Raw genomic sequence first — 25,025 nt, 5'->3', positions numbered from 1 at the left:
ATTTTCACACGGAGGAGGACATTCCATGAAATAATTACAACATCTGTTTTTTAAGTGTTTGGAGATGATCAAGTCACTTTACTGATGGGGAAACTAAGACTGAGAAAAGACGGAGTGCTCACCAACATCAAGTTAGTTCTTCACACCCAAATACACGAAGAAAACCACAGGCGAGCACATTCATTGTTCGGGCTTCTCCCCTGTACAAGGCTGTGCTGGCCACAGAAGAGCTGGGCAGGGCTGGCTCTTCTGTGCCGACCGCGCTGTCTGCCACTCCCCTGGTGTAGTGCTAGACACAGCCAGGAGCCCTATAAACCTGGAATTAAGTGCAAAAGCCACCTGAAGCTGCCTGGTGCCTGCTGTTCCTAAGCACAAAAGCCCCTCATTAGCCCCTGCCTCTGTCTTTAAGTCCAAGACAAACATCAGGATGGAGTCAATGATAATAGGTATGTTTGCAAAGGCTGAGGGAGACAGGAGAGCTGGGGCTCTCCCAGAACTCACATCAGTGGGGACCCAGAGGGAAAAAGAGAGAATCTGGAAGAATCTTTCTTTTCAGAGGAATGATTAATTAATAAACAGGAATTGCATTTTGAAGGACGTGGGAAAAGAGGATATGAGACAGACTGTTTAAAGTCAAGCTGGGTGACTCTTTAAAAGTCCCCAGACAGAGAGAGAGGTGAGAGAGAGAGAGAGAGAGAAAGAGAGAGAGAATGAATGTGTGTGTTGCTGATGGGAGAAATTCTGTTCCTGCCTAGCAATCCCACCCTCTGGCTCCTTGGTAAGAGGAATCAGCTCTGAGGCAGCAGCAGCCAGAGAGAGGTACTCAAAAAAGCAAGCAGCAGTTGGCCCTCACAGATGTGTAAGCAGTCATTGTTCCTTCACTGGGTCCTTCACGACCAATGTGCACGGGGCACGCCCCGCGTGCCAGGAACTGCAAGCGGTGTGGGATAACCAAGAACAAGATGGCCTGCAGCTTCTGATGCCGCTTGAGGGAAGGTACCTGTAGGCTTCAAGGCAGCTGCCTGTTTACAACTCAAAGGCAGAGAAGGGCAGTGCTGCAGGAGCAGGGAAAAGAGACATCTATGCAGCCTCGAGAAGAGAAAGGTTTCTGGGAGGGGATGTGGTTATAGAGTGAAAAGTTCCTGTTTTTATTCATTGCCCTATAGATTTATTGACCTGCCCATCCACCCACCCATCCATCAAACCACCCACCCATCCATCCATCAACCCACCCACTCATCCATCATTCTAGCCCCCATCAATCCATTCACTGACCCACACACCCATCCATCCATTCATCCAGCCCTCTATCCATTTATTCATTCACCTACTCACCCATTCAACCATCCATCCATTCATCCATCCATCCATCTACCCACCACCCAGCCATTCATTAACCCACCTATCCAATAACCCACCCATCATCCATCCATTCATCCATCCATCCATCCATCCATCCACCCATCCTTCCTAACAACATGTCAATCCACATTCTTTTTAAGCAGCCACATCCTGGGGGTTTACAGTTCTGTGCTTCCACCAACTGAGAAGTCAAAGAACAGAGTGACGTCAATCCTGTAAATAACCATTATTTCTGAAAAGATGCCAGAGGGCAGGTCTCTGCATAGAAGAAAAGGAAGTTCAGAAAAGTAAAATCCTGTGCTCTAAGTTCCATGCCAGGTCAAGAACAGAAAACAGCCTCCTCCCCTCTCCGGCTCTGCAGCGCCATCCAGCCTACCCAGAATTCCCTCACAGAGGCACTGCATTATTACTATTTTTTTAATTGCCTTGTTTTGCTTTTAGACATGTCCTCTGCAGCCACACACAGGGTAAACACCACGCTGCTCCTCTGTGATCTTCCTCAGGGCCAGCCTGAATATCGCCCTTCAAGGAGACCTGTTGGTGGGCAGAAGGAGTCTGGCAGAATTAACAAATTAAGTGATGACATACACCTGCCTTCGCAGCCCACTGTCTGAAGTTAAAAAAAAAAAAAAAAAAAAAAACAGAATATTTTTGAGATCCAGAACATGGTGGGGGTGGGGGGCAGGGGCTGGCACAAAACGGAGCACATTAAATAGAGAGCCAGGGAAAGTGTGCTCCACACGTGTATTATTCTCATAGTTAGTCACACTTGCCAAAGCTTGGTGCGCCTCAGGGTGTGATCAGACAGACAGCCCATCACTGTGGATTCTTCTGGAACACACCCTGCATGTCCTACAGGAAGCCCGTCCATCACCTTGTTTGGATGTGGTTAACTGTTCGCATTAGGATTCCCTATAAAGAGAAACAAGAGGGGTCCACAGCTTCTCTGGGGTGCTGGTACCAGGTTCCCAGGGAGCATCTCCAGCCAGGGTCAAGGCTGGGTCCTCTAACGCAGGGTCAAGGGCGCTAAACAGAGCTTACTGGCATCACTTGGAAACCAGGTGCAACAAGGGCAGCCTGTCCTAGCCACTCTTCCAGAATCTCAGGAGGAGGATTCCAAGCAGATGTTGGCCCGTCCCTCTGACTGTCAGAAGAGTGGCCTGACAGATGCTAACACCGACATCCGCGCACACTGCCCAGCGCTGGGCTCAGAGCCTCACGCTTGCTCCTCATACAGGCAGAGAGGCTGACCCAGTCACACCACCAACAGCGAGTGACACAGGGACCTGAACTCATCACGAGCCCACGCTTCTAATAGAGGAACTCGTTAGCACCCACGACACCCCACTGCCACCTTTGGAGCAGATGTGGGCTCATTATAAGAAATGAGTGTCTGAGTGTTCCCGAGCTGTGGGGGTTGGCAGGGAGCTCTGCTCTGGAAAGGACAATTAGGGTGCTGTCTTTGGCATCACGGATGTCCCGGGGAGATGAAAGAAAGAAAGGTAAGGCTGCTCAGGGGGCAGGTCCCCCAGAGCCAACCCCTTTCGTCTCGGTGAAAATAAAATCGCATGTGAAGCCCAGCGGATATTTTTAAAAATAGTCCTGCAGCCATTTTTGCATTCAGCAAGGAGAAGGGTACAAGCCCGAGGCCCCCACAGCCCAGTGGGCTCCTCTGTCTTCATGGCACTGGCCCCTAACACTACAAGAGGCACAACTGGAAACACGCTGGTCAGTCTTTCCCCCAGAGCAGGGGTGAAGGACAAGCCTGAGTCCCAGGGTTGAAAACCCCCGTCCATCCTCAGGACAGACGAGCTTGAGTTTCGCCCGCTGGCTTCCAGCTTCTGGGCAGCCTTTCCCTTCACATTTGCATTTTTCTTCATTTTCCACCGACTCACCATTGCAGGTTCTTAAAAATGATGACGTTCTTATTAACGCTACTGACTAATTCTTCTCAAGAGTGAAGTAAGGGTCAAGCATGGTCCTCACTACCTAGTTAAAATGCATTTAAACTCTAAAAGACAGCTACTCTTTTATTAGTTTTCCATTTAACAGATGAGGAAACCGAGGCAGCGAGGGATGAAATAACACAACCAGGATGCAAAGGAATCAGGAGAAGCCCAGGCCGGCCTGGGCCAGGCGTGTGTAGTCACAAGCCCTCCCCACACCTCCTCCCGTGCAAAAAAAAATCATAAGAATTTAGAAAAAGAACAACTAGCCATTATCCCACCTCCCGGGGATGCCCACCGTTCACGGGGATATAATCTTGTTGGCATTAGTTGTTGAGATTTCCAAAGGCCAGGCACCTCTTGCTGGGAATTTCATTTCTGACTCAGATAAAGTCATTTTCTCTCCCGGGCACCACCACGAGAGCACCTGCGAACCATCCCATTTCTTCAGGAGATAATAATGCATTCGAAGGAACCCTGGAAGCCAGACACGGTGCCAACCCGTGAGTGAGTGTCCGCCACCACGTCACTTGGCACTCCGGTCCCAATGGTTTGCTTCTGAGGCCAGCACCTTAGCTGGGAGGCCTCTTACCTGCAGGGTCCCGCGGAAGGGATGCTCTGTTGGGCCCTCCTGCTACCCACATCCGGAAAGAACTGACCATGCAGCGTCCTGCTTTACTACTCGGGACAAGTGGGTGCGGGGGGCAGTGGGCACCAGGCCCACCTGGTCAGCGATGAAGGTGCCGATCCCTGAGCCCCACTGCGTTGGCCTTGACTCATCCCCAAGTCTGTGCCAATGGATGATTCCAGGGACCGGCCAAGCACACTTTAAGAAACTCTGGCAGGGGCTGTCACTAGGAGCAGGAGGTGACGAACAGCAGCCCTTCATCCCACTGTTGTTCAGGGGAAAATGAAAAGAAAACTGGTTTTTTTTTCTTGTTCTATTTTTGGTGACATCATGTTGAACAGCTTCCTGGCGCGCCATCAAGATAACACAACAACAATACCCTTTCCTTCATTCAGAAAATGTATTAGTCATGTCATTATGGTGAGTCCAGAGGCTCAGATGACAGCAGGCAAGCTCTCCAGATGGCTTTACCAGGAATACTGTTCAGGAGAACTTAAAGAGCGATATAATGACAGGAACTGAAGCTAACATTTACTGAACACTTACGGGGTGAAACGAGTTGCCCTAAGAGCTTGACAGGGAGTCACTTCATCTCCAGAAGCCCGTGACATAGGAACGGCTCTGATCCCATCTGACAGATGTGGCAACTGAGGTTCAGAGAGGTCAAGTAACTTGCCCAGGATCCCACAGCTGGCAAGTGACTCACTAGGCCCCTCAGGATCCACCTGCCACAGGCTTCTCTAAGCACTCCCTGAGGGCCTCTGCCTTCCTCCACTTCCGTCAGCCTAGAGAGGCTCCACTCTCCCTTTGCTCTCGGGCTGTATTTAGGCTTTCCCTTCCCTCCAGTGTTCTCCCACCCTGCAACAGACTCGTGTTTCAAAATCCACGGGTGGACGCCCTAACCCCACTGGGGTCCCCTCCAGGAGACAATGAGGTCGTGAGGGTGGAGCCCACACCAGAGGCTCAGTGGCTCCATAGGACAGAGGACAGAGAGCTCTGGCCCTGGCTTCTGCCCTGTGAGGATGCGATGAACGTCTCCATGAGCAGCTGGGCAGAGGCCCTCCGCCCACCTGGACACACAGGCCACCTGAACGTGGACGCCAGCCCCCAGAACTATAAGGAATGGTTTCCGCTGCCTGAGCCGCATGGTCTCTGGTGCTTTGCTATATTATCCAGAGTGGGCTCAGGTTGGCCAGGGGCCTCCTCACCAGGGAACCCAGAGCCACCCTGGTTTAGAGCTTAATGACAGACACTGGGCAGTAGACACTGACCGGTCCCACATCAAGACTACCTGCTCCCTGTCACTTGGCTGCCCCCGCCCAGAGCTGCCTGTCCCACGGGCAGCAGGACGTGGGACAATGTGGTATGAGCATCAAGGAGCCGGCAGGGCCAGGACTCAAGTCAAGGTCTGAGACACAGCAGAGTAATGGTGACGGGCACACAGGCCCGGGAGCAAATGCACAGCCGCGGCGGGGCCCTGGTCCAGGCTCACTGGCCAAAATGTCCAGAACGGTCCAGGGGAAGGAAGAGATGACAGAAAGCTCCTCACCACAACCTCACACTCCTCCCACAGAGTCTGACCTGTCCTTGGCTCTGACGACGCCTGATGGCAAAGGGGTGGCTCTCTCCCACCTTCCTCCAAGACACACACCCTCAGCTCTGTCCTCCTCGCCTCCCTCACTGAGGGTCAGCCAACATCCTGGGCTTCGGCACTGGATCCCAAAAGAGGAGGAGAAGCAAACAACCCGTCCTCCCGCCAAGAGACAGGAGAGGACAAGACGGTCTTCAGACGTGCAGACCTCAGTCCCATGGGGTCCCTGGGACACTGACTGTCCACCTCCCTACCCTCATCCTCCAGAAATAAAGAGCATCAGTGACAAATAAACTCAGGTACATGCAAAGGATACCTTCCTAAGGGAGTCAGACCCTGTTTGAACTAGGAATTAACCTGAAGCTCTGTCTCACTGAGGAACCCAGGATACCTGCAGGGAACCTGTTTCAGCCCCTTCCCTTCAACCACTGATTCTAGAAAACATGAGAGATTTTATACCCAAGACCCTCCCAACCTTTCCTAAAATGCTTCCTGCAGAGGAGTACACTGTCACCTTTGGACCTGCAAGATCCCCACCTCCAGCCCCTTCCACTCTCAACTTCCAGAAAAGGAATCTTTGAGCCTTACCAGCAAAACCATCTCTCTGGTCACATGTCTGCATTATAGGAATGCACCACAACCTCCTTTTTAACAAATTATTATTTTCTCATCTGTCTCTGGATTTTGAAAAAAAAGCCATTAAGTGACTGCACACTGGCTGTTGCTGGTGAAAATGCAAGTCTGCATAAAAAGTAAAAATAAAAAGACTGCACGGTCGCAGCCTAACTTGGATCAGCAAGATTTGTCCGGATGTGCCAGGAAACAACTTTTTTTTTTTTTTGATGTTCTGTGATTTTGCAGCCATTTAAATTTTATTAGCAATTACCATGCCTCTTACCACTGACTACATCTTACAGTTACAGTCAAGCCCTGGCAATGAGAGTGTGCAGAACGGGGGGGGGCCAGGTGGACCCAGGCACGTTTATTCCTGAAGCACAGGAACACGAGGCTTCCCCCTGCTAAGAGCAGTTCCAATAAGATGGTCCCCTTGCAGGCAGGAAACAGCAGCCACAGTCCTGCTAACCTTGGGACTCCCTGGGAGTGGTGGATAGGACAGTCGAGAGAGAACAGGGCTGATGTTTGTGCAAAGACTTGACTTAAAAGTGGACTTCATGCCACCAAGTTCACTGGTATTTTAACTGGAACCTTCAAGACAGCAGAGTGAGGCCCCAAACTGTAGCTGCTGCCTTGGAGGGATGGAGGGGCTTGGCATGATCCTGGGAGATGCCATCCAAAGCTCTCTACAATGGCCCCAGCTGGGATGTGTGACAGGGAGATCTGGCTGGGAAACAAATGAAATCTCCAAGAACTGGGAGACTTGGGGACCCCAGAAATGAAGGAGGCTCTAGGAAGCTTTATATCCACAGACTTAACTCAACTCCTTCCCCAACCAGAGTCGGGGGGCTCTGTCTCAACTCCAAGGGAGCGGGCACCAGGGACTCTGGTAGAGTCTTACTCTTCTCACCTTCTGGTGGCAGTGAAGGGGGCAGCCAGTGGGAGCTTGAGGGCAGTGCAGTTGGGGTGGGGTCCCCCAACCTAGGGCCGGCCCACAGTCCACCGCACAGAGCTGGCATCACGGGCTCGGTCTCCAGAAGCTAGTTTGGGCCAGTACGCCGTCAACCCGGACATCCACAGTACTGAAATCAGAGTAGGCCACCTTCCCTAGCTTCACCAACCTGGAGAAGAGCAGAACCGTGGGATTATCACCCGCGATGCCTGAAGCAGCCTAAGGGGGCCAGGATCCAAACCCTGGGGTAACCCTGGAGACTGCCCCGCACAGGGCATTATGCACCCCTGTAGAAGGGAGAAGACGGGGACAGGTAGGTGCCACTAGGTACCAGACACCAGGATCTTTATGTGGATATGTCCTCACTCTGCCCACACCCACTCCCATGTCACAGAGGAAGAAACCAAGGCTCCGAGAAGTGACTAGCCAGTGGCAGATCTGGGAACAAATCCAGAAACACAACTCCACTGCCAATAAGAGCACAGCCGATGTTTATTGAGGGTTTACTATGTGCCAGCTGCTGCTTGAACGGTTTTCAGGGTTTTAGCTTATTAAGCTCCCCACCCAAAAAAAAAAAAATTATGGGGACTTATGAGGTGACTCGCCCAGGGCACATAGCTCCATGGGACGGAGCCAGGATGCAATCCCGTGTGGCTCCAGAGTCAGGTCGCTAGCACCAGGCACCCCGCCTCTTACCCCGCCAGCGCAGCACCCTAAGGAAAACAGACACACATGGTGCATTTCTTTGTTTGGAAATGTTCAGCACCCTGGGTTGAAACCTCATATGCTAGCAATCAGAGAAGATTACTGCACTTCACTGAATCCAAGATGCCAGCGATGGCAAAGCGTGCCACTATTTTATGTATAACAAGAACAAAACAACTCTGCCAATTCCGCCGGGATCACATGCTGGCCCATCAGCCAGTGCAGGGAGAACAGGCATCTCAGAACTGAAGATTCGCCAGTGGCCTTCGCATGAGCAAGGCGGCAGCGTGGGTGACAGATGCACAAGTGGACCAGGTTCTCTCCAAGTGCCGGGACGGTTCTACTCTCAAATCTGACTTTTGAAGAAAACTCAGGAATCCCAAATTTCAGGTGCAAATTTCCAGTTTTCCAGTTCAGAAACATTGGTGTGTGTTTCTATCTTGCGTAGGTCTAATGACCTGACTCACCCAGAGTGGCTGGGTCCCCCAGCAGAGGCGTCCAGGCAGGGCCAAGGGCAGGAAGCCAGTGCACTGTCTCAATCCACTTCGCCCACCCCAGGGCCAAGAAAGGCTCCACACTTTCCCAGGCGCTGACCATGGGCGCTGGGAATGGAGGGGTCTTTTCATTCTGAAGTATTTGACCACAGTGATAAGTCTCTATCTGGAATCTTCTAGGGGCTGGTTTTGTTTCCAGAGGCTCAATTCCTTCAGAGGACATTTGGAGTCCAGCACTTCAAAATGGCTCAGGAGGAACCAGGACCTGCAGGAAAGGGACACTTCACTCCCATGACAGCGCACATGCCTGAGCAGAAACAAGGAGGACTGTCCCTGAGAGGCTGGGCGGCAGGGAAAGAAGGCCCACATCTCCTGGCTCACAGGACCCCCCGGTGGCTTCAGTGGTCCCTGGGAAGTAAGGGGCTGCCATCATGAAGTACCCTGACCTGAGTGGCCCACAGCAGAAAGCTCCTCCCACACTGTGGAGGCCAGAGTCTGGAATCAAGTCCTCAGCTGGGCTCTGGGAAGAATGGTTCCCTGCCACTCCCTGGCTTTTGGTGGCAGTGGTTGACTCTAGGTGCCCCCTGGCTTGTGGCTACCTCACTCCAACCGCTGTCCCTGTTGTCACGTAGTATTCTTCCCGCAGACCATCACGCTATCTTCTTATAAGGACCCGATTCAGATAAGGGCTCACCCTGCTCCAGTACAACCTCATCTTGTCTAGTTACATCTGCAGAGACCCTACTTCCAAATAAGGCCACCTTCTGAGATACTGAGAGTAAAGACTTGGATGTGCTGCAGGGAGACCCAATGTACCCCACTGCAGTAAGTCTGACTTCCGAATTGTTAAAGAAGAACAAGAAGCAGGATGTCTGTGGAAACCATCCTGTCACACAGGTGCAGGACAAGCATCCCTTGCTGTGTGACAGTTTTAAAATGCAATAGTGAGGAGTCCAGGGCTGTACCAAAGTGCCATCCTGGGTGGCTTAAATAGCAGAAATTTCTTCTCATAATCCTGGAAGACAGGAGTCCAAAATTGAGGTATCGAAGAGTTGGTTCCTTCTGAGGGTCGTAAGGGCAGGATCTTCCTGTACTTCCTGAAGGCCTCAGGTGCCATAACTGAATTCCCTTTAAGCTTGGTAAGGTAACTCAGAATCCAGCCAACAGCACCAGGTTGAAAGAAAAACGTTAAATGTGGCGCCACCTAGAGGCAGATGAGGGAGATGACAAAGGAAAGAGGAGGGGGATTTCTTCCCCTTCAAAGGAGCTGCAAGCACCCCAGAGCTGGGGAAGGCGTGTGTAAGCTATAGCTGGGAAGAGTCAAAGCAAATAGAATTCAAATTCGGTTTTTGCAAGTACTTTCTCACATCTCTGGATTTGGTGATTTACGAAAATTTTATCATATGACAAGGTTTTCAAATTTATTCTCCCCTCCGCCTCCCATCAAATACAAACATGGATGTGCACACGCACACACACACACACACACACGCACACATGCTCTTGCACACACACAGAGACCATAAAGGGTCTGAGATTTTAGAAGTCCCCACACACCCAGCCAGAGACATCAATTAATATAATCTTCCCAAAAAAGCAGATGAATACTTGTGATGAGGATCCCAAACATTCATGATCTCACTCCCCTCTCTGTTTGGAGGCAGAGAGATAGCATCAAAATCCAAAATTAAATGGAAGGAGATCTCAAGTTACTGGATTCCAGGTCACATGCACATTCTAGGAATTTTTATTATAAGGAGTGGCAATAACTAAAGGAAACCCTCATCAAGGGCATTTCAGAGACTCACAGGACTAAAGGCCATTGTAAAAATCATTAATATAGAAAAGTACTATTGATATGTCTAAATTTGTTTAAAAGTAGGTTGGTCATTGCTATAGTTTGGACCTTCAATGTCCCTAAAGGCCTGTGTGTGAAAGATCGGATCCCCCAGAGTGGCACGACTAGAAGGGGATGGGACCTTTAAGTTAGGAGGCTTGGGGCTGGGGATGGAGCTCAGTTGTAGAGCACTGGCCTGGCAGACACAAGGTTCCTGGATCCAGCAAAACAAACAAAAAGACACGGGGGCTCCTAAGGGGTCTAAAGTGGTATGTTCTAGAAGGGGAATTGGGACCCCAAGCTTTTCCCTTTCTCGGAAGGGTCTCTGAGGACTGAACCCAGATATTTTTCATTTTGAGACAAACTCTTACTCAGTTGGCAAGGCTGGCTTTGGACTCCTGAGGAGCTGGACCTGGCTTCTTCCTTCTCTTTTTTATTTTTGCTTTCCAACTACAAGGTAAGCAATTTTGCTACACTATGCACTTCTGCTATGATGTGCTTCCTTGCCCCAGGCCCCAAGCAACAGACCCAATAGATCACAGACTGAACCTCCAAATCTGTGACCCAAAGTAACCCTTTTATCTTTATAAGTTGATGGTCTCAGGTGTTCCTTATAGTAATGGAAAGCTGACTGGCAGTCACAATCCTGCCATGATGCCATTCAACCCACATGATCCTATTCAGCAGGTAACAGATGTCTGTACACAAGACAAAATGCACCTGTGGGTCTCTGATGGAGGGAAGGGTACACTGACTTATTTTCCAGGCCAACAGGTAAGCCAGGTAAGCTTTGGGTAACAAAGCACTCGGTGTCTGGGTTTTTCTCATCTGGAGACTACAACAGTTCCTTCCCAATAAGGCTTCTGTGACCATCTAATGATTTCATTAAAACACCCAGTTCCTGGGACAGTGTGGCCCAGAGGAGGCTCCAACAAGAACACACCATCGCACCCTAGGGCCAGTGTGTTTTCACGGAACCTCCGTGTTTTCCTAAAATGTACCCCTACTCCTTTCATTACAAGAGAAGACAAGAAAAACACAAGATTTGAATAAAATGATCACTTAGGGCAATCCACTAACCAAGAGCAGAAATACACCCAAAGTGTGCCCAAATCAGCCTCTTCTCAATACTCTGAGAGGGGTTCTCCAGAAGCATAGGTAGAAAATCTAAAATGCTAACCCAGATGGACATTCATTTTAGTCCATTAATAGACATTTTACAAGGAAATACAGCTAGTAAATAGAGGTATGGGAAAACATTCAACCTCGTTAGTTAAAAAAAAAATTAAAATATATGAACTGTTTTCAGCTATTAAATTAACCAGAAAAAAAATGTTTTTTAAAGAGATTACTTAATGCTGCCAAGACTAAAATAAAGTCCCAGTTTTCATGCCTTGCCAGGGAGAGCAGGCTGGTGCTGAGCTTCAGCAAAACAAGGGGCCCGTCTGTGTGCGAGCCAGAGAGGGGCGCCACCCTTCAGCCCAGCGATGTCACTTCTGAGAATCCAGCCCACAGCAGTTTCTCAAACAGGGGAAAAGGCACGGCCAGCCTCATGCTCACAGTGAGCACCATTTCCAACAGTGGACGACAGCATGGGGCTAATTTGAGGGCTGGGGTGTGGCTCCGTGGGAGAGCTCTTGCCTAGATGTGAGCATAGGCCCTGGATTCCATCCCAACACTGCGTGCGCGTGCGCGCGCACACACACACACACACACACACACACGCTGTATAATAAATGAGAATATAAGAATAAGAGATAAGCTATATTATATCAAATTAATGAAAATTAGGCATTTTAAAATGATTAAGAGAAACATGAAAAACCCAGAAAAAAATGTTAACATGCTGAAATGTCACATGGAAGAACGCAAGTGTGAGACTGAATATCCGTGGAGATCACAGCTGGGGAGAGCCTGGCTGGAAGCTTGCAGGGTTCTCAGAGTGGATCCGCCAGGAGAGCCGACTCCAGGTGTGATTTCTTTGTTCTCATCCTTCCTTCCTCTCAGGTTTTAGAATATGTGATTTTATTACCTTTAGGATAAACTTTCTTCCTGTCCTCTGGAAATCTTTGCCCTGGTTGTGGATACAAAATAGCGGCTTGCTGGCTCGCACCCCACCATGAGACCCCTCTCCAACTTCTTCCCCACCATGCAGAAAGGGCAAGCCTTCTCTCTCTCTCTCTCTCTCTCTCTCTCTCTCTCTCTCTCTCTCTCTCCTTTTAAGTGTGTAATTTTCTCAGTTCCAAACTTGAGGCCATCAGCCCCCAAAGTGAAAACATGGCCCCCTTCGCTCCCCTCCCCAGTCATTCTAAACAACTAGAGAAAGGGCTTCGTGACACCTCAAGAAGGCCCAGGGCCAACTCCCTCCGTGGAGGAAGATGGTGACAATTCTGCACCAGGGTGTCCTTCAGGAGGTGGGGAAGCTGGTCCTCCCGCAGACCCCGGCCCTGCCACGGGGGCTCAGCCTGGAGCTACCCTGTATCTCTGTCATCTGGATTACGGATCAATTCTTTAAATGATTCTAAATATTTTGATCAGTAGAAGCAAAAAAGCAAAAGAGATTTCAACAAGAAGGGGACCATTAAGTCTCAGTACATATCCGCCATGGAACTTGAACCAACTGCACAAAACAACAACTGAATATGAAATACGGTGATGTGGCCACGGGCCTCCGAGGTTAAGTAGATAAAAGCAGGTGATTCCACCATAGGTCCCCATAATGACAACCATATAACAGTGTGTGCAGACTGACCAATAACAGTTAGCATTTATGGGCCACTTACTGCAGCAGGCACTATCCTGGGTGCCTTAGCGCAGGGGAAAATTTCCCAGAAGGGTAAGTATTACAAGTCTGTTGGCCTCTCCTTTGGACAGCAGGAAATGGAGGCTCTAGGAGGGTAAAGAATTTTCTGTATTCCTCCCAATGGCTAAGGTTTGGAACATTCTGGAAACTGTTGCAAGATCACACATGGCCCCCTAAGGAGAGAGAAGGGGCTAGAATTTGGACATCGATTATCTTTCTCCGAAGCTTCCGCTCTCAACACCTAGACTGGAAAGGAATATGTTAGAAAATTAAAATGAAAGCTAAATTTCTGTGAGAAAAGGGACATTTCCCCCTCTCCTTTATTGTCTAAACTTTCTAATGTTCTGTTTTTGCAATTTAAAGCAAAAGAGAGGTGAGGGAGGGAGAGGGGCAACAGAAGAGAGGTTGGTGTGTGTGTTTGTGTGTATGGTTTTTTAAATTATGTTTTGATCAAAAGACTAAATAAATGCCAGTCAAGTCTTCACCAGACTTGGGGGTGAAGGGAGGGATGGAGGGTGGCCACAAGTGAGTCTGTTCCAAACCAAACCAGGCAGCTCCAAGCAGCGACTGCAACTGTCTTTTATATTTGTTTTTTTTAAAAAAACATGCTCTGTCCACCTCCTCATCCGGCTTGAGTATGAATACTAACATCATGGGACTGTACCCACAGAAGGCACAGAATATTCTAGAAGTTACCAATATCACACAGCTGCTATGGACAAAGCTGGGAATGAAACTTAAGTCTGATTCCTCATTTTGCATCTCTTCACAAACCCCTTGTGGGACAGATATGCCCAGCTAGCAAGTGCCAATTTGCATTCACTGGAGTTCAAAACACTCCCTACCCCCAAAGTGGCAATTCCACATACTTACATCAGGTTTAACAATCCTTAAAACTAGGCGAAGATAGAGCTCACACACTCAGTCTGACTCGAAACCCAATTACCAAATGTTACATTTCTCGCAGTTTTGAAGCCATGCTAGTTATGGGAAAACATTGAAATAGAGATAATACTTTTCAAAAGCAACGGTGGGGAAAAAAAAAAAAATATATATATATATATATATTAGGTCCTGCGATTCATTCAGAAAAAAATCACAAGCAATCAACAAAGTGAAATATTCTCCCCCAAAACACTGGCCCGGTTTTTCCTCTCTAAAACTTCTCTGAAGAACAGGAGCAGGCATGGGGGACACCAGGCCCCTTTGCCAGGGGAGGATCCAGTCTCCAGGCACATCCCAAGCACAGCCCTAGGCTCCCAGGGGTGGCCTCCAAACCCAGGGCTCTTCCTTTGAGTCAGACAGGGCCTCAAGTCCCAGGAACAGCGACACTAAAAGTTCACTTTATTATTCTGTCCTTGGCCACTTCCTCAGCTGGCTCCCAGACAGACGGCAAGTTCAGAACCAGAACACGCAGTTCTCCTGTCAGAGGCCACATGGTCTGGTTCCTGAAGCCCAGGAAAAGAGCCAAGAACCACTGTCCACTTGGCAGTCCCAGGGCATCCCCCTCCAACAATCCTGTTGGGCACAGAGCATGACCACTGACACCCTGAGCCTCTAAACCCAGACCCCCGTGCCACCTGCCTCTTTTCTTATAGATTATCCCGACTCAAATCACACACGTTCCAGGAGCACAAGGTAAGGAAGAGGCTGGATTAGGAGGTGGGGCCAGGAGGGTCACAAGGACCACCAGAGCCTGGCGGTGCCCATTGGAAGGTGATGCCCCTGTGAAGGCCCAGGATATATACCCATAGGCAGAGAGAAGGGACGAGGGGGCAAATGACTCCCGAGTCAGTACCCACTCCACGCTGGACACTGCATGATGTCACACTACCTGGACTTGTCAAGAAAACTGTACCATGTCCTGTGGCCAAGGAGGTGGCAGCATGGAAAGCCCTGGCTCTGAGGCCAGAGCTGCAACTTCCAGCTCTGAGACCCAGAAGCTACATGAACCCCAGGATTCTCAGAGGGCTGGCACGTAAAGTGAAGGGGACAGCAGAGTTGGGGCCCCACCTCCTCATTCAGAGCCTCCTCTGCTCTCCCGAGTCGAGGCTCCACCACCATCAAGATCCCTGTTTCTGCACAAACCATGCTGCTCACATGAGACACACAGGGACACACAGGGACACAGAGACACACAGGGACACACAGGGCAGGTCCGGGCAGGACAACCAGCCAGAGCCCTGACCCCACCAGGCTGCAGCAAACAGGGTGCAGGGTGGAAGCCGGATCAGGGGCTCCTCCCCCGCAGGCCTCAGAGTTCACCCACCCCACCCCCACCCACAGCCAAGGGCAGGGCCACTCACGGCACTCCTTCTCGTCACTCTTGTCGAAGCAGTCGGGCAGCCCGTCGCACTGCCAGGCGCCCGGGATGCACCGCCCGTTGCCGCACATGAAGTTGCCTGGAATGTTGCACTCATTGGTGAAGTTGTTCCCGGGAAGCAGCTGGCTCTCTGTGGGAGAGAGGGGACAGGGGTCAGAGGGCACAGCAGCCATAGCAGCAAGGGCCTGAGCCCCCTCCCAGCTGAAACTGCCCAGGTGAGGCCTCCAGGAGATGTCTTTGCCCCCCTGGGCCTCGGTTTCCTTGCCTGTGATCTGCCCCAGCCACCGCCGAGGACCTTGGAAGGGTTACATGGAAAAATCTGGGGAAAGCATTTGGGTGTATGGCCACAAAATCAGTGCTTCCTGACTTCTTTCTTTCTAAACATCCAAAAGATTGGTTGGAAACCCGAATGTTCTTTCCTAGCCAGCAGCAGCGGCGACAATTAAAGTCCCAGATAGGAGTGCACTGGACTCCCCGAATCTCCAAGGGCAGGAAGTGCACGATCCTTCCAGGCGCAGAGCCCTTGAACTTGGGCCAAGCTGGCAGGAATACCAAGGCTCGGCTTCACTCTAGGAAACAAGATGCTCAGATCTGCACCCCAACCTGCCTGAGGTCTATTGGGGAGGACAGACCAAGGTGGAACTTGAACTCAGGCCTTCTAACCCCCCAAGAGGCTACGCAGGTCGCTACACTGGCTGCCAAGAGTTACCGGAGATTCAGAACCGAGCCCCAGAGTTCAGGTTCAACGCCACTGAATAGAGTCATAGAGTGCCAAGGCCTCCACCCGACACCACCCTCAGGCAAGAAAACAAACAGAGAGAGTGTTTCCATGGCAGTGGGGCATGGACCTCATCTGACACTGAACCCTCATCTGACAGGATAACCCTGGGGGCCAGGATCCGATGGGTCGGATCAGTCTGAGCCGGTGTGATCAATGGCGGAAGGATAAGGAGCCATCTGGAAGTGAGACAGTCTTGGGGAGAAAGGAGGGAAAAAAATGGCCATTCCCTCAGCTCTCCTGAAGCTCCAGGGCTCCCTCCTGAGTCATTCAGTAAGCACTTACTGGACACACTGGCCAGGACGTGTGCTATGTCCCCAAGACAAAGGCGCCAGGCTGGGATCCTCTCGTCAGCTGGACAGGCAGAGAGGCACACAAAGGGTTTTACTCCTGTAAAGGCCTCTACCTTTCTAGGTGCTGGGGTCTTACCTGGAATGCCCCCTGCCCACTGGGTCTCCTGCTAAGTCCCCTCACACCCTTCAGCAGGCACCTCCTGGGCAACCTTCCTCCTGAAGTGTCCCTGGCTTCTCCAACCACAGATAAGCGCTTCCCCGGTCGACTGCTGATGCTGCTTGTGGGGTGAGACTAAGAATATTTTATAACAGGAACAAGCAGACATGACCAACTGGAAAGGACACCACCACGGGCTGGCAGCACCATGTCAGCTCTGGCTCGAGGGCTGGACATTCCCTCAGAGACCATCTGCCACACGGAGCCAATACTACACATCCCGTCTCCCTACTGAGAGCTCCAGAAGAGAGGCTAGGGCGGGGGCTCCGCTCTGCCCAACGACCCACATCAGACTCAGAAATCTCATTTGTCCCTTCCTCACCGCTCTGCCCGATCACAGAGCTGCCGTCGCCACAGCGGCCACTCCAGCCCAAGCAGCCACCTTCTCTTCCTGAAATTTCTGCCTACCTCAACCTCAGGTCTCCTGCCTCCTATCTCGCCTCTCTCCAATCCAGTCACCTTCCTGTGTCCAGAAAGATCTTTCTACACAGCAAATGGAACATGTCACTTCTTTACCATAAAAGCCACTGAATGACTCCCCAGTTTCCTTAGTCAAAATTCAAGGGAATCAAAAAAGATTCCAGCAAAGAGATGACATTTATGGTGGCTGCTAATGGGTACACAGACATTAAAAATAAGAGCTCTTTAGGCCTAGAGAAAAGCAGCAGCAAAGACAGAGTGTGGGAAGGGTCAGCCCAGGGCACAGAAGGGTCTGGAATAAAAAATTCACACAGCTCTGTTGGGAATTGCCAATGTATTTGTGCTACTATTTCTCTTATTCTACCACCCAATCAGACATCACTAATCAATCCCCACACCCTGTCCCATCGAGCCCAGGCTCAACATTAGAGTCCCTCTGAAAACAACTCCAGAAACTCATCATCAACCCCAAGAAGAGCAGGAAAGCAGGTCACTCTCAGGGGGTGTGATGGGGAGGAAACTAGAGGGGCATCCAGCTGCTGGATCCCTGCCCAACACCACAGGCTCAAACCAGAAACGCCACACATCCAGCTGTTTCCTAACTCCTGCTCCAGGCTTCACAGCAAGCAGAGCGCTCTGCGGAGCTCCGGAATGCAGAACCGTCTTTCTGTTTTGTTTGGAATTCACTTAAACTTGCTTTTGTAGCGCTCACCCCTCCTCGAAGGCAAGCCCCCTCCCTGGAAAAGTCACGACAACTGTGAAATCTTGTTCTGATAAACAGATTTCCGGAACCAGAAAATTGGCCAGATTAGATTCCACGGTGCTTGCAATACGAGTCAATAAATCTGGCAGCACATGGACTTGACAAATGAATGGGTGGATGCAGAGACTAAATACCACATCCATTATCCACAGGTGGCCCTGCCAGCCGCAGGCTCCCAGGCCTGGTGAAGGTAAGAGAGAGCCCACATCTCTGTGCTCTTCTGGGCAGCTCCATGCATGGGGACACACAGCCGGTGCTTTAGAGAAGTGACAGCCTCAAATTTGACATAAGGGGAAATCAAGGAAAAAAGACGTCAACCCCTGCTGATTCTTCAAAAGCTTCCTCAAACCCACCCAATCTGCTCACGGAACTGGCACCGCCCAAAGTAAGCCATTACCGTCTCTTGACCCGTTTCAACCAGTGGTTCCAGATAAGGGTCAATTGTGACCCCCCAGGGAACAAATGTCAGTGTCTAAAGATGGTTTGGGGTTGTCAGGACTAGGAATGGGGGCAGTTAGCATTCAGCAGGTAAAGACCAGGAGTGTTGCTAAGCCTCCTGGGGTGCCCAGGGCAGCTCCCCACAGCAGAATCTCCAGCCAGAAATGCCAATCATGCCGAGGCAGAGAAACCCTGGTTTAAGCCGATCTGCCAAATGCCACTTCTCATGCCCTCCAGTTCCTTCTCTTCACACAGAGTGAGGTTTTAAATGCAGCTGGTGATTTCTCTGGCTTTAGGATGAATCCGAAATTCCTGCCAGGTTTACAAAGCCCAGCAAGACGCCACCCCTGCCTACTCCTGGACCTTCCTTTCGAACCCTTCCCTCGATCACACCAACGTCTTCTCTGCTGAGAGGCCTCCCATCTGCTGGCTGCTGACCCCCGAGACACTTCGGTCCCCCTTTTGCCTGGTATTAGGGGCTAAATTTTGTCCCCCAAAATGTATATACTGAAGTCCTAAACCCTAATACCCCAGGGTAACTGTATTTAAAGGCAGGGTCTTTAAACAGGTAATAGAACTAAAATGAGGTCATTAAAGTGGATCCTAACTCAATATGACCAGCATCCTTATGGGAAGCGATTAGGACAGGAACAGGCACAGAGAGAATCCGTGAGGGCACAGGGAGAAGAGGGCCAGCCAAGGAGGGAGGCCTCAGAAGAAACCCACCCTGCTGCCAGCCCCTTGACCTCAGGCTTCCAGCCTCCAGAACCGAGAGTCAATGGACTCCTGTTGTTTAAGCTCCTCTGTATCATGGCAGCTCCTGCAGCCCAATCCAAGCTGTTCACCCTCAGACCTCAGCCGAAGTCACAAGTCAAGAGGTTCCACAAAATGAAGCTGGCCCCCTGCTTTTCCCTCTGGTCTTGTTCTGAGTTCTCCCAACCTTGTGGGTGCATTTCCACTAACCCCCTCAACCAGACAAACGCCCCCTGTAGGCAGAGAGGCGCCACATCACTCAGCCCCTCAGCCCAGGCAGTGCCACTGTACAGGACGCCACTGAATATCTGTAACCACCCTAAGAAAACCAAGCATGGTATCACTACCTCCTTCCCCATCTCCCACACTCTTCCTTGCAAATGTCCACGCCCCCCTTGCACCATTTCCCCAGTATGCGAGTGGGATCTGTACACAGATAGTTAAAACAGGAGACATGGGCATGTCTAGACTTACACCAGTAAATCTCTACCCTGTCCGCTTTAAAAGAGGCTAGAAATCTTTTCAGGCCGACTCAGGACTTTCTAGTGGCTGAAATATTTATCCCATCTCAGTATCTGGGGACGCATTTAGAATCCAAAAAAGACAAGCATTAGCACGGAGCTGGCTAGTGGGGTTTCTCCTCCTCCCTTTTCTTTTTTTTTCATTAAGCTGAAAAATGAAAAAGAGTTGCCCATTTTCACTGCAGCACATCACTTACTTAAAATAACTACCCCATCTATAGCAAGAATGAGGAAAAAAGGAAATCCAAGTCCTCCCCCATTGGGCTACGGCAGCTTCTTCCACAAATTTATACTTGACGAGGGGCCCAGGCTGGGGCACCTACACAAACCCCAACAGCTGCTGCATTCCACCAGAATCATTCCAGAACCCGCAGTGAGTGATGTTAACTTTTCCAGCTGAGAAATGGGAGCTCTACTCCACCAGCTGGATCCTCTGGATTCTCTCCTCTCCCTCTGCTCATCTTCTCTCCCTCGGGGTACCCCCGTCACGGTGCAATTCAGAACTGACATCTGCAAACCATCCGCAGGCCCCGATTTCAGCTTTCTGCTCCATCCATTGCATCCCCATGGTCTGCGCTTGTAGCCTCAACCAACAACAAAGCAAGACACGAAAACATACATGTGTACAGACGCACACGCGGCTTAGCATTCAATTTTGCAGATCTCTAACAGATCTTCCCTAAAACCTCCCCAGAGAATTAACAACCTCTTCCAACTGCCTGGTGCCAACAAACACAGTGTTATGAGACCACCGAAAGAAACCGTCTGTTTTCCCTGGGACTTGCATCTTGAAACATATGCGCACATGTGTACACACACATTCACACACACATCCACACACACATCCACACGTGGGCACAGGTAAAGCCACCAAGGGAGCTGGTCTGGGATGATTTGTCTATAAACAGTGAACGTCCCTAGAAAATCCCGAAGGCCTCTTTGACTCCAGAACGTTTTGAATGGTGGCATCAGTATCAGACAGAACCAGAGACATCTGTCCTGCAAATTTCCTGAAGCCATTCAGTCCTCATTGAACAAACTACTTGGGTGGGGGGCACTCTGGCTGTCACCAAGAAGGGAGCAGTCACACAGAACATCTGAGTCTCGGATGAGGGATGAGGATGTGCCTCTGGCTGCAAGCACCTGAGTCTAGACCTTGCACACCACCCTGCCCTCGAAGCTCATCCTGCTAGTCCCAGCCTCTGTTTCCCAATCTGCTCAAAACAGACACAGAAATTGCTGAGAAAGTATGCAGTGAGCCCTGGGTTCAGCCCAAGACTGCTCACCCCTGGCATTCACGGACGTCACGTTAACACTGCTCGTGACCCTAACGGAAGATCCTGTGCAATTTTGCCACGGGAAAAACTTACAGCTGGAGCAGGTCCCTAGGCGGTGAGGAAGCCTAGTGCAAAGGCACAAGCGTTCCAAAATGACAAAGGCTTTGTTTCCCTCTTATGAAATGAGTTAGCAAAGCAAGCCAATGGCTACTATTAACAAGGCAAGCAAAGAAAAAGTGGAGGAGTCTAGGGAAAGGACAGTTTTTCACCAGAAAGAGCTTTATAAATTATTTTTCTTCTGTATTTATGGCCTCATTAAGGGCCTGAAACTGTTACTTACATTTTTTAGCTATGCTTCATTGCATTTCACGAGGAAAATTATATCGGAATGGCATTAATGTAGCGGGGATCTGCAGAGCCATGGGGATGCAGCCCTTGTGGGGTCCGAGGGCCACAGTTCTGGCACCTGACAGCAACATTGGAAGATGGGATTTGTTCATCTTGACCCAACCTGAAAGGTGAGCCCTGAGCCCCACCCCCAGACTGGTCCCCACCCCTCCCTGGGCTCCCTTTAACAACCCTCAGGAAGTCGATTCTATTGACTTTTCACTAGGAACGATCTAATATCTATGGAAGCACTTCAACATGGGCAGGAGTTGAACATCATCTTTTTTTATTTCTTACAATAGCACCATGAATTAGGCACCCTGTCCATTCGGCAGATGAAGAAACTGAGCCTGAGGAAGTAACTTGACCAAAGCCGCAGGGCTAGATCCGTCTACAAATGGCCAGAGAGTAAATATTTCAGCTATGCAGGCCAAGAGGCCAAATTATGAATGTTCCTTCTCATCAAAGTCTCCTGCGAATGTCTGATTTTTTTCCCCCAACCACTTAATCCTGTAGAAGTCATTCTTAGCGTGTTTTCAGGGAATGTCTAAAAACAGGTGGTGGCTGGCTTTGGCCCACCCGCCAATCAGCTCCTGTGTCATCAGACAACAGATCTGTGGAAAATAAGAAATTACAAAGGGGTGCCGTCCATGAAGGGGACCTTGGCCACCCTGTTATCACTGCACCCTCCGCAACTCTCAAGGCCAGGCAGCCAGCAGACACTCCATAAAAAACTGTTGACTAAATGGGTGAGGAACAGAAACTGTGGCCCCCCAAGTGTCTTTTCCAGTTTTGACACTCTTTTAAGTTCTGTGAATTTATCTGAACTTGACTTAAACCCATCTGTGCTTTGCCGTGCAGAATACAATGCTCAATGAGGCTGGGTCTGCAGAATGCTTCTAAGCTCCCAGAAAGAGAGGCGAAGAGCGGCCCAAGCCTCAGAGCGCTGTTTTCACTCAGCTCATGACGGGCAGCTGGGTGTGGGGGGCATGGGCAAGCCCCATAAGCAGGAGCCTCTGCCTTTTCAGCTTGCAGCGGAGGCAGTGAAGCTGTACTGCAGTAGGGGAGAGGGGATCAATTTTACCAGGATGGCGATAAGTGAGGCTTAAGACAGTGCCAATCAACGCTGCACTGAACAGCTCTCAGAAACAGGCATGGGGTCAAGAAGAAGGATGGTGCTTCAGTCCCAAGTTCAGCCCCATGTGTCCCAGGACAAGTGCAACCATTTCCACGGTCACTGGGAACCATTCTGCAGCCACCACTCCGCTCCACGCAGATGCCCTTAGGCAGGGCGGGTAAAATATTAACGCCAACCAGGGAACAAGGCCAGAAAAGCAAAATGATCTTCCTTTAGGCCCCAAAGCAAATCTTTATGAGCTCAGAGTAAGAAAAGATTTCTGAAAATAAGACTCAAAACACACAGACTACATAAATGAAAAGACTGATAAATACAACTGCACTAAAATGTGAAACTGCTCATCCTCAACAGACAGTGTAAACAGAGTTAAAAGAAAAGCCACTTGCTGGGAAAAGACACTGTTCACAGACATGACCCACAGAGTGTCAGTATCTAGACTCTTCTTACAGAATTACGGAAGAAAACACAAGCAATCCAATAAGAAAATGGACAAAGCACAAGAACAGGTACTTCCACTGATGAGGAAACGCAAATAGCCACTTCATGTGTACTCCACTTCACTTATAATCAAAGAATGATTAATGGAACAAGGAAGCTCTCTTTCATGCCCATCAGCCTTGCAAAACTGTGAATGTGGCGTTCTCAAGTGGGGTGAAGACGAGGAGCGACAGGAACTCACACATTTTTCGTGCATGCTGGAGGAACTCTGGAGAGCAATTTGGCAGCTCCTAAGGAAGCTGGAGATACTCACACACCGACCCCCCCCCATACTTTTCCCGTCCCCACCCTAGGCTGGGGACAGACATGCACTTGCACAGGACGATAGCAAGAGAACGCTCTCTGTGACAGTGCCATCACAGGAAACTGTAGGACAAACTAAATGTTCAGAGTACATTCACACAATGGAACAGTACCCAGGCCTCCCTAGGAAGGGCAGAGCCTGCCTAGATGCAAAGCTAGCTGGAGTTGGGGTTAGGGGGCTGGGACCCAGTGAACAAACTGGGTGAACAAACCAGAGCAGCATGAATCAACATGGATAATTCTGAGACAACTGTATGCTAAGCCACCAACACAAATTGCAGAATATCACCAACATCAAGCTCAAAAGCATGCTAGTTTAGTGGGTGCATGAAATGGAAAGGTATCTTTTAAAGGTACAAGAAATGTAAACACCAAATTCAGATCAGTGGTCACCTCTAGCAAACGGAATCAGAGAAGGGACCAATGAACTTCAACTGCAAGGCGTCTTTCTTTAAACATTCAGAAACCCGCATGACCAAATACTGGACTACCGTGGTGCTGGGTGGCTGGCACACAAACTGGCTGGGTGTTATTCTTGGCAACTTCTCTCTGCCCTTTAAAAAACGTTTTGTTAATGGAACTCACTACAGAATGAAAGTAACACTAATATCTGAGGGGAAAAAAGAACTCTGAAAGACAAATGGAATCATTTGAGTCCAAGGTGATCTGAGCTCACATTGGAAAGGAAAGAGCAGTTGCGAGGATGTCCATCTGGGAGATTCGGTCTGTGATGGACTCTTTTCATTTTCTGAAAGGCAGCAACAGTTGCAGGAAAAAAATAAAATTGTGGAAGGAAAAAAAATTAACATTTAAGATAGATTTACCCACCCGAATTATTAAGCCATGACATTCCAGAAATAAAAATAGCAAGGCCTGGCCAGCAAGTCGGAGGCTCCTGAAACACTGATTCCCAAGAAGTCAGGGTGGGAAGGCCACAGGGAGGCTGTCCTCCTTGCCACAGCGCCACCATATGCCTCCTCGTCCTCACCAAGGGACTAGGATTTGGTAAGCAGGGCCCTTGGGGTATCAGGGGGAACAAGGAAACCAGACCATAAATCCCAACCCTGTACCTTGTCTGTCCCCTTTCTACAGGGAAAGCGTATGTTAAAATGAAAAGAACATGCGCTCAGGAGTGGGCCAGACTTTGAGTATCTCACTCTCTTACAACCATAGCGCGCTGTGTGACTCCAGACAAGTGAGTTAGTCTCTCTGAGCCTCAGTCTTCCATTTGTTAAACTGGGGTAACCCCATTTCCCTGGCAGTGTTGCTGAGGGACAGAAGAATAACAGATAGACACAAAGACCAAAACTAACATGAACAGAAGGATTAAGGGTACATAATAGAGAAGTGGCATACACTTGGAGTATAATAATCAGTAGTAGTATCTGTTACTCCTCCTTCTCACTGGCTGTCCCATAGCTCTGCTGCTGTTCGTGGTACTCAGGAAAGGCTGAGTCCCTTTCCTCTCCCTGCCTCCCTAGGAAGGGCACAGCCTGCCTAGATGCAAAGCTAGCCGGAGTTGGGGTTAGGGGGCTGGGACCCAGAGGTCACTCAGGTCCAGAAATGCAAACCCCGGGGGCAGACACCAGGTGTTAAGGATGCAAGGAGCTCACAGTGCAAACCCTGGCTGTGTCTCCTAGCACCTGATCGCCTCAGCTAACTAATTCCTAAAAAACCATTGCCCTCCTAGGTCATCCTAGATCTCGAACAGCAGTCAAAACACAAACGGGAACCGACTCTTCCAAACAATGTGGTTTGATGCAAGTCATAAGAGAAAACTCAAGGGAGCCAGCGCTGGGGCAGGGTGGGGAACTGCTTCACCACCCTGGGCCTCAGTTTCCCTATGTGTAAAACCAGGCACTGGTAGATGACAGCCGAGTTCCTCTTCAATTCTTAGCCTGCTCATTCTTTGTTTCCCTGCACACATACCCACCCAGTCCCCGCGACAGGCAAACACCACCCGCCTGTCCTAGCAACATTCAT

General features: G+C 50.0%; 1 protein-coding gene across 8 annotated transcripts in view; it reads right to left on the bottom strand.

Annotated features, from left to right (window-relative positions):
- The window catches only part of Ldlrad3 (low density lipoprotein receptor class A domain containing 3), a 225,660-nt gene that overhangs the window by 142,355 nt on the left and 58,280 nt on the right, over window positions 1-25,025 (bottom strand). For all 8 annotated transcript variants that reach the window (XM_046456100.1, XM_058583343.1, XM_046456112.2 and 5 more), the window contains exon 2: window positions 15,240-15,386. In XM_046456100.1, coding sequence (XP_046312056.1) covers window positions 15,240-15,386 — 147 coding nt within the window. The remainder of the gene's footprint in view (window positions 1-15,239; window positions 15,387-25,025) is intronic.

The sequence above is a fragment of the Marmota monax genome, unplaced genomic scaffold (genome assembly GCF_021218885.2).
Source record: "Marmota monax isolate L192 unplaced genomic scaffold, Marmota_monax_Labrador192_F-V1.1 WCK01_AAM20220418_F8-fsc00047, whole genome shotgun sequence".
Taxonomy (NCBI): domain Eukaryota; kingdom Metazoa; phylum Chordata; class Mammalia; order Rodentia; family Sciuridae; genus Marmota; species Marmota monax.
Note: the sequence above shows the minus strand (reverse complement) of the source record. Positions and strands in the feature narration are given on the sequence as shown.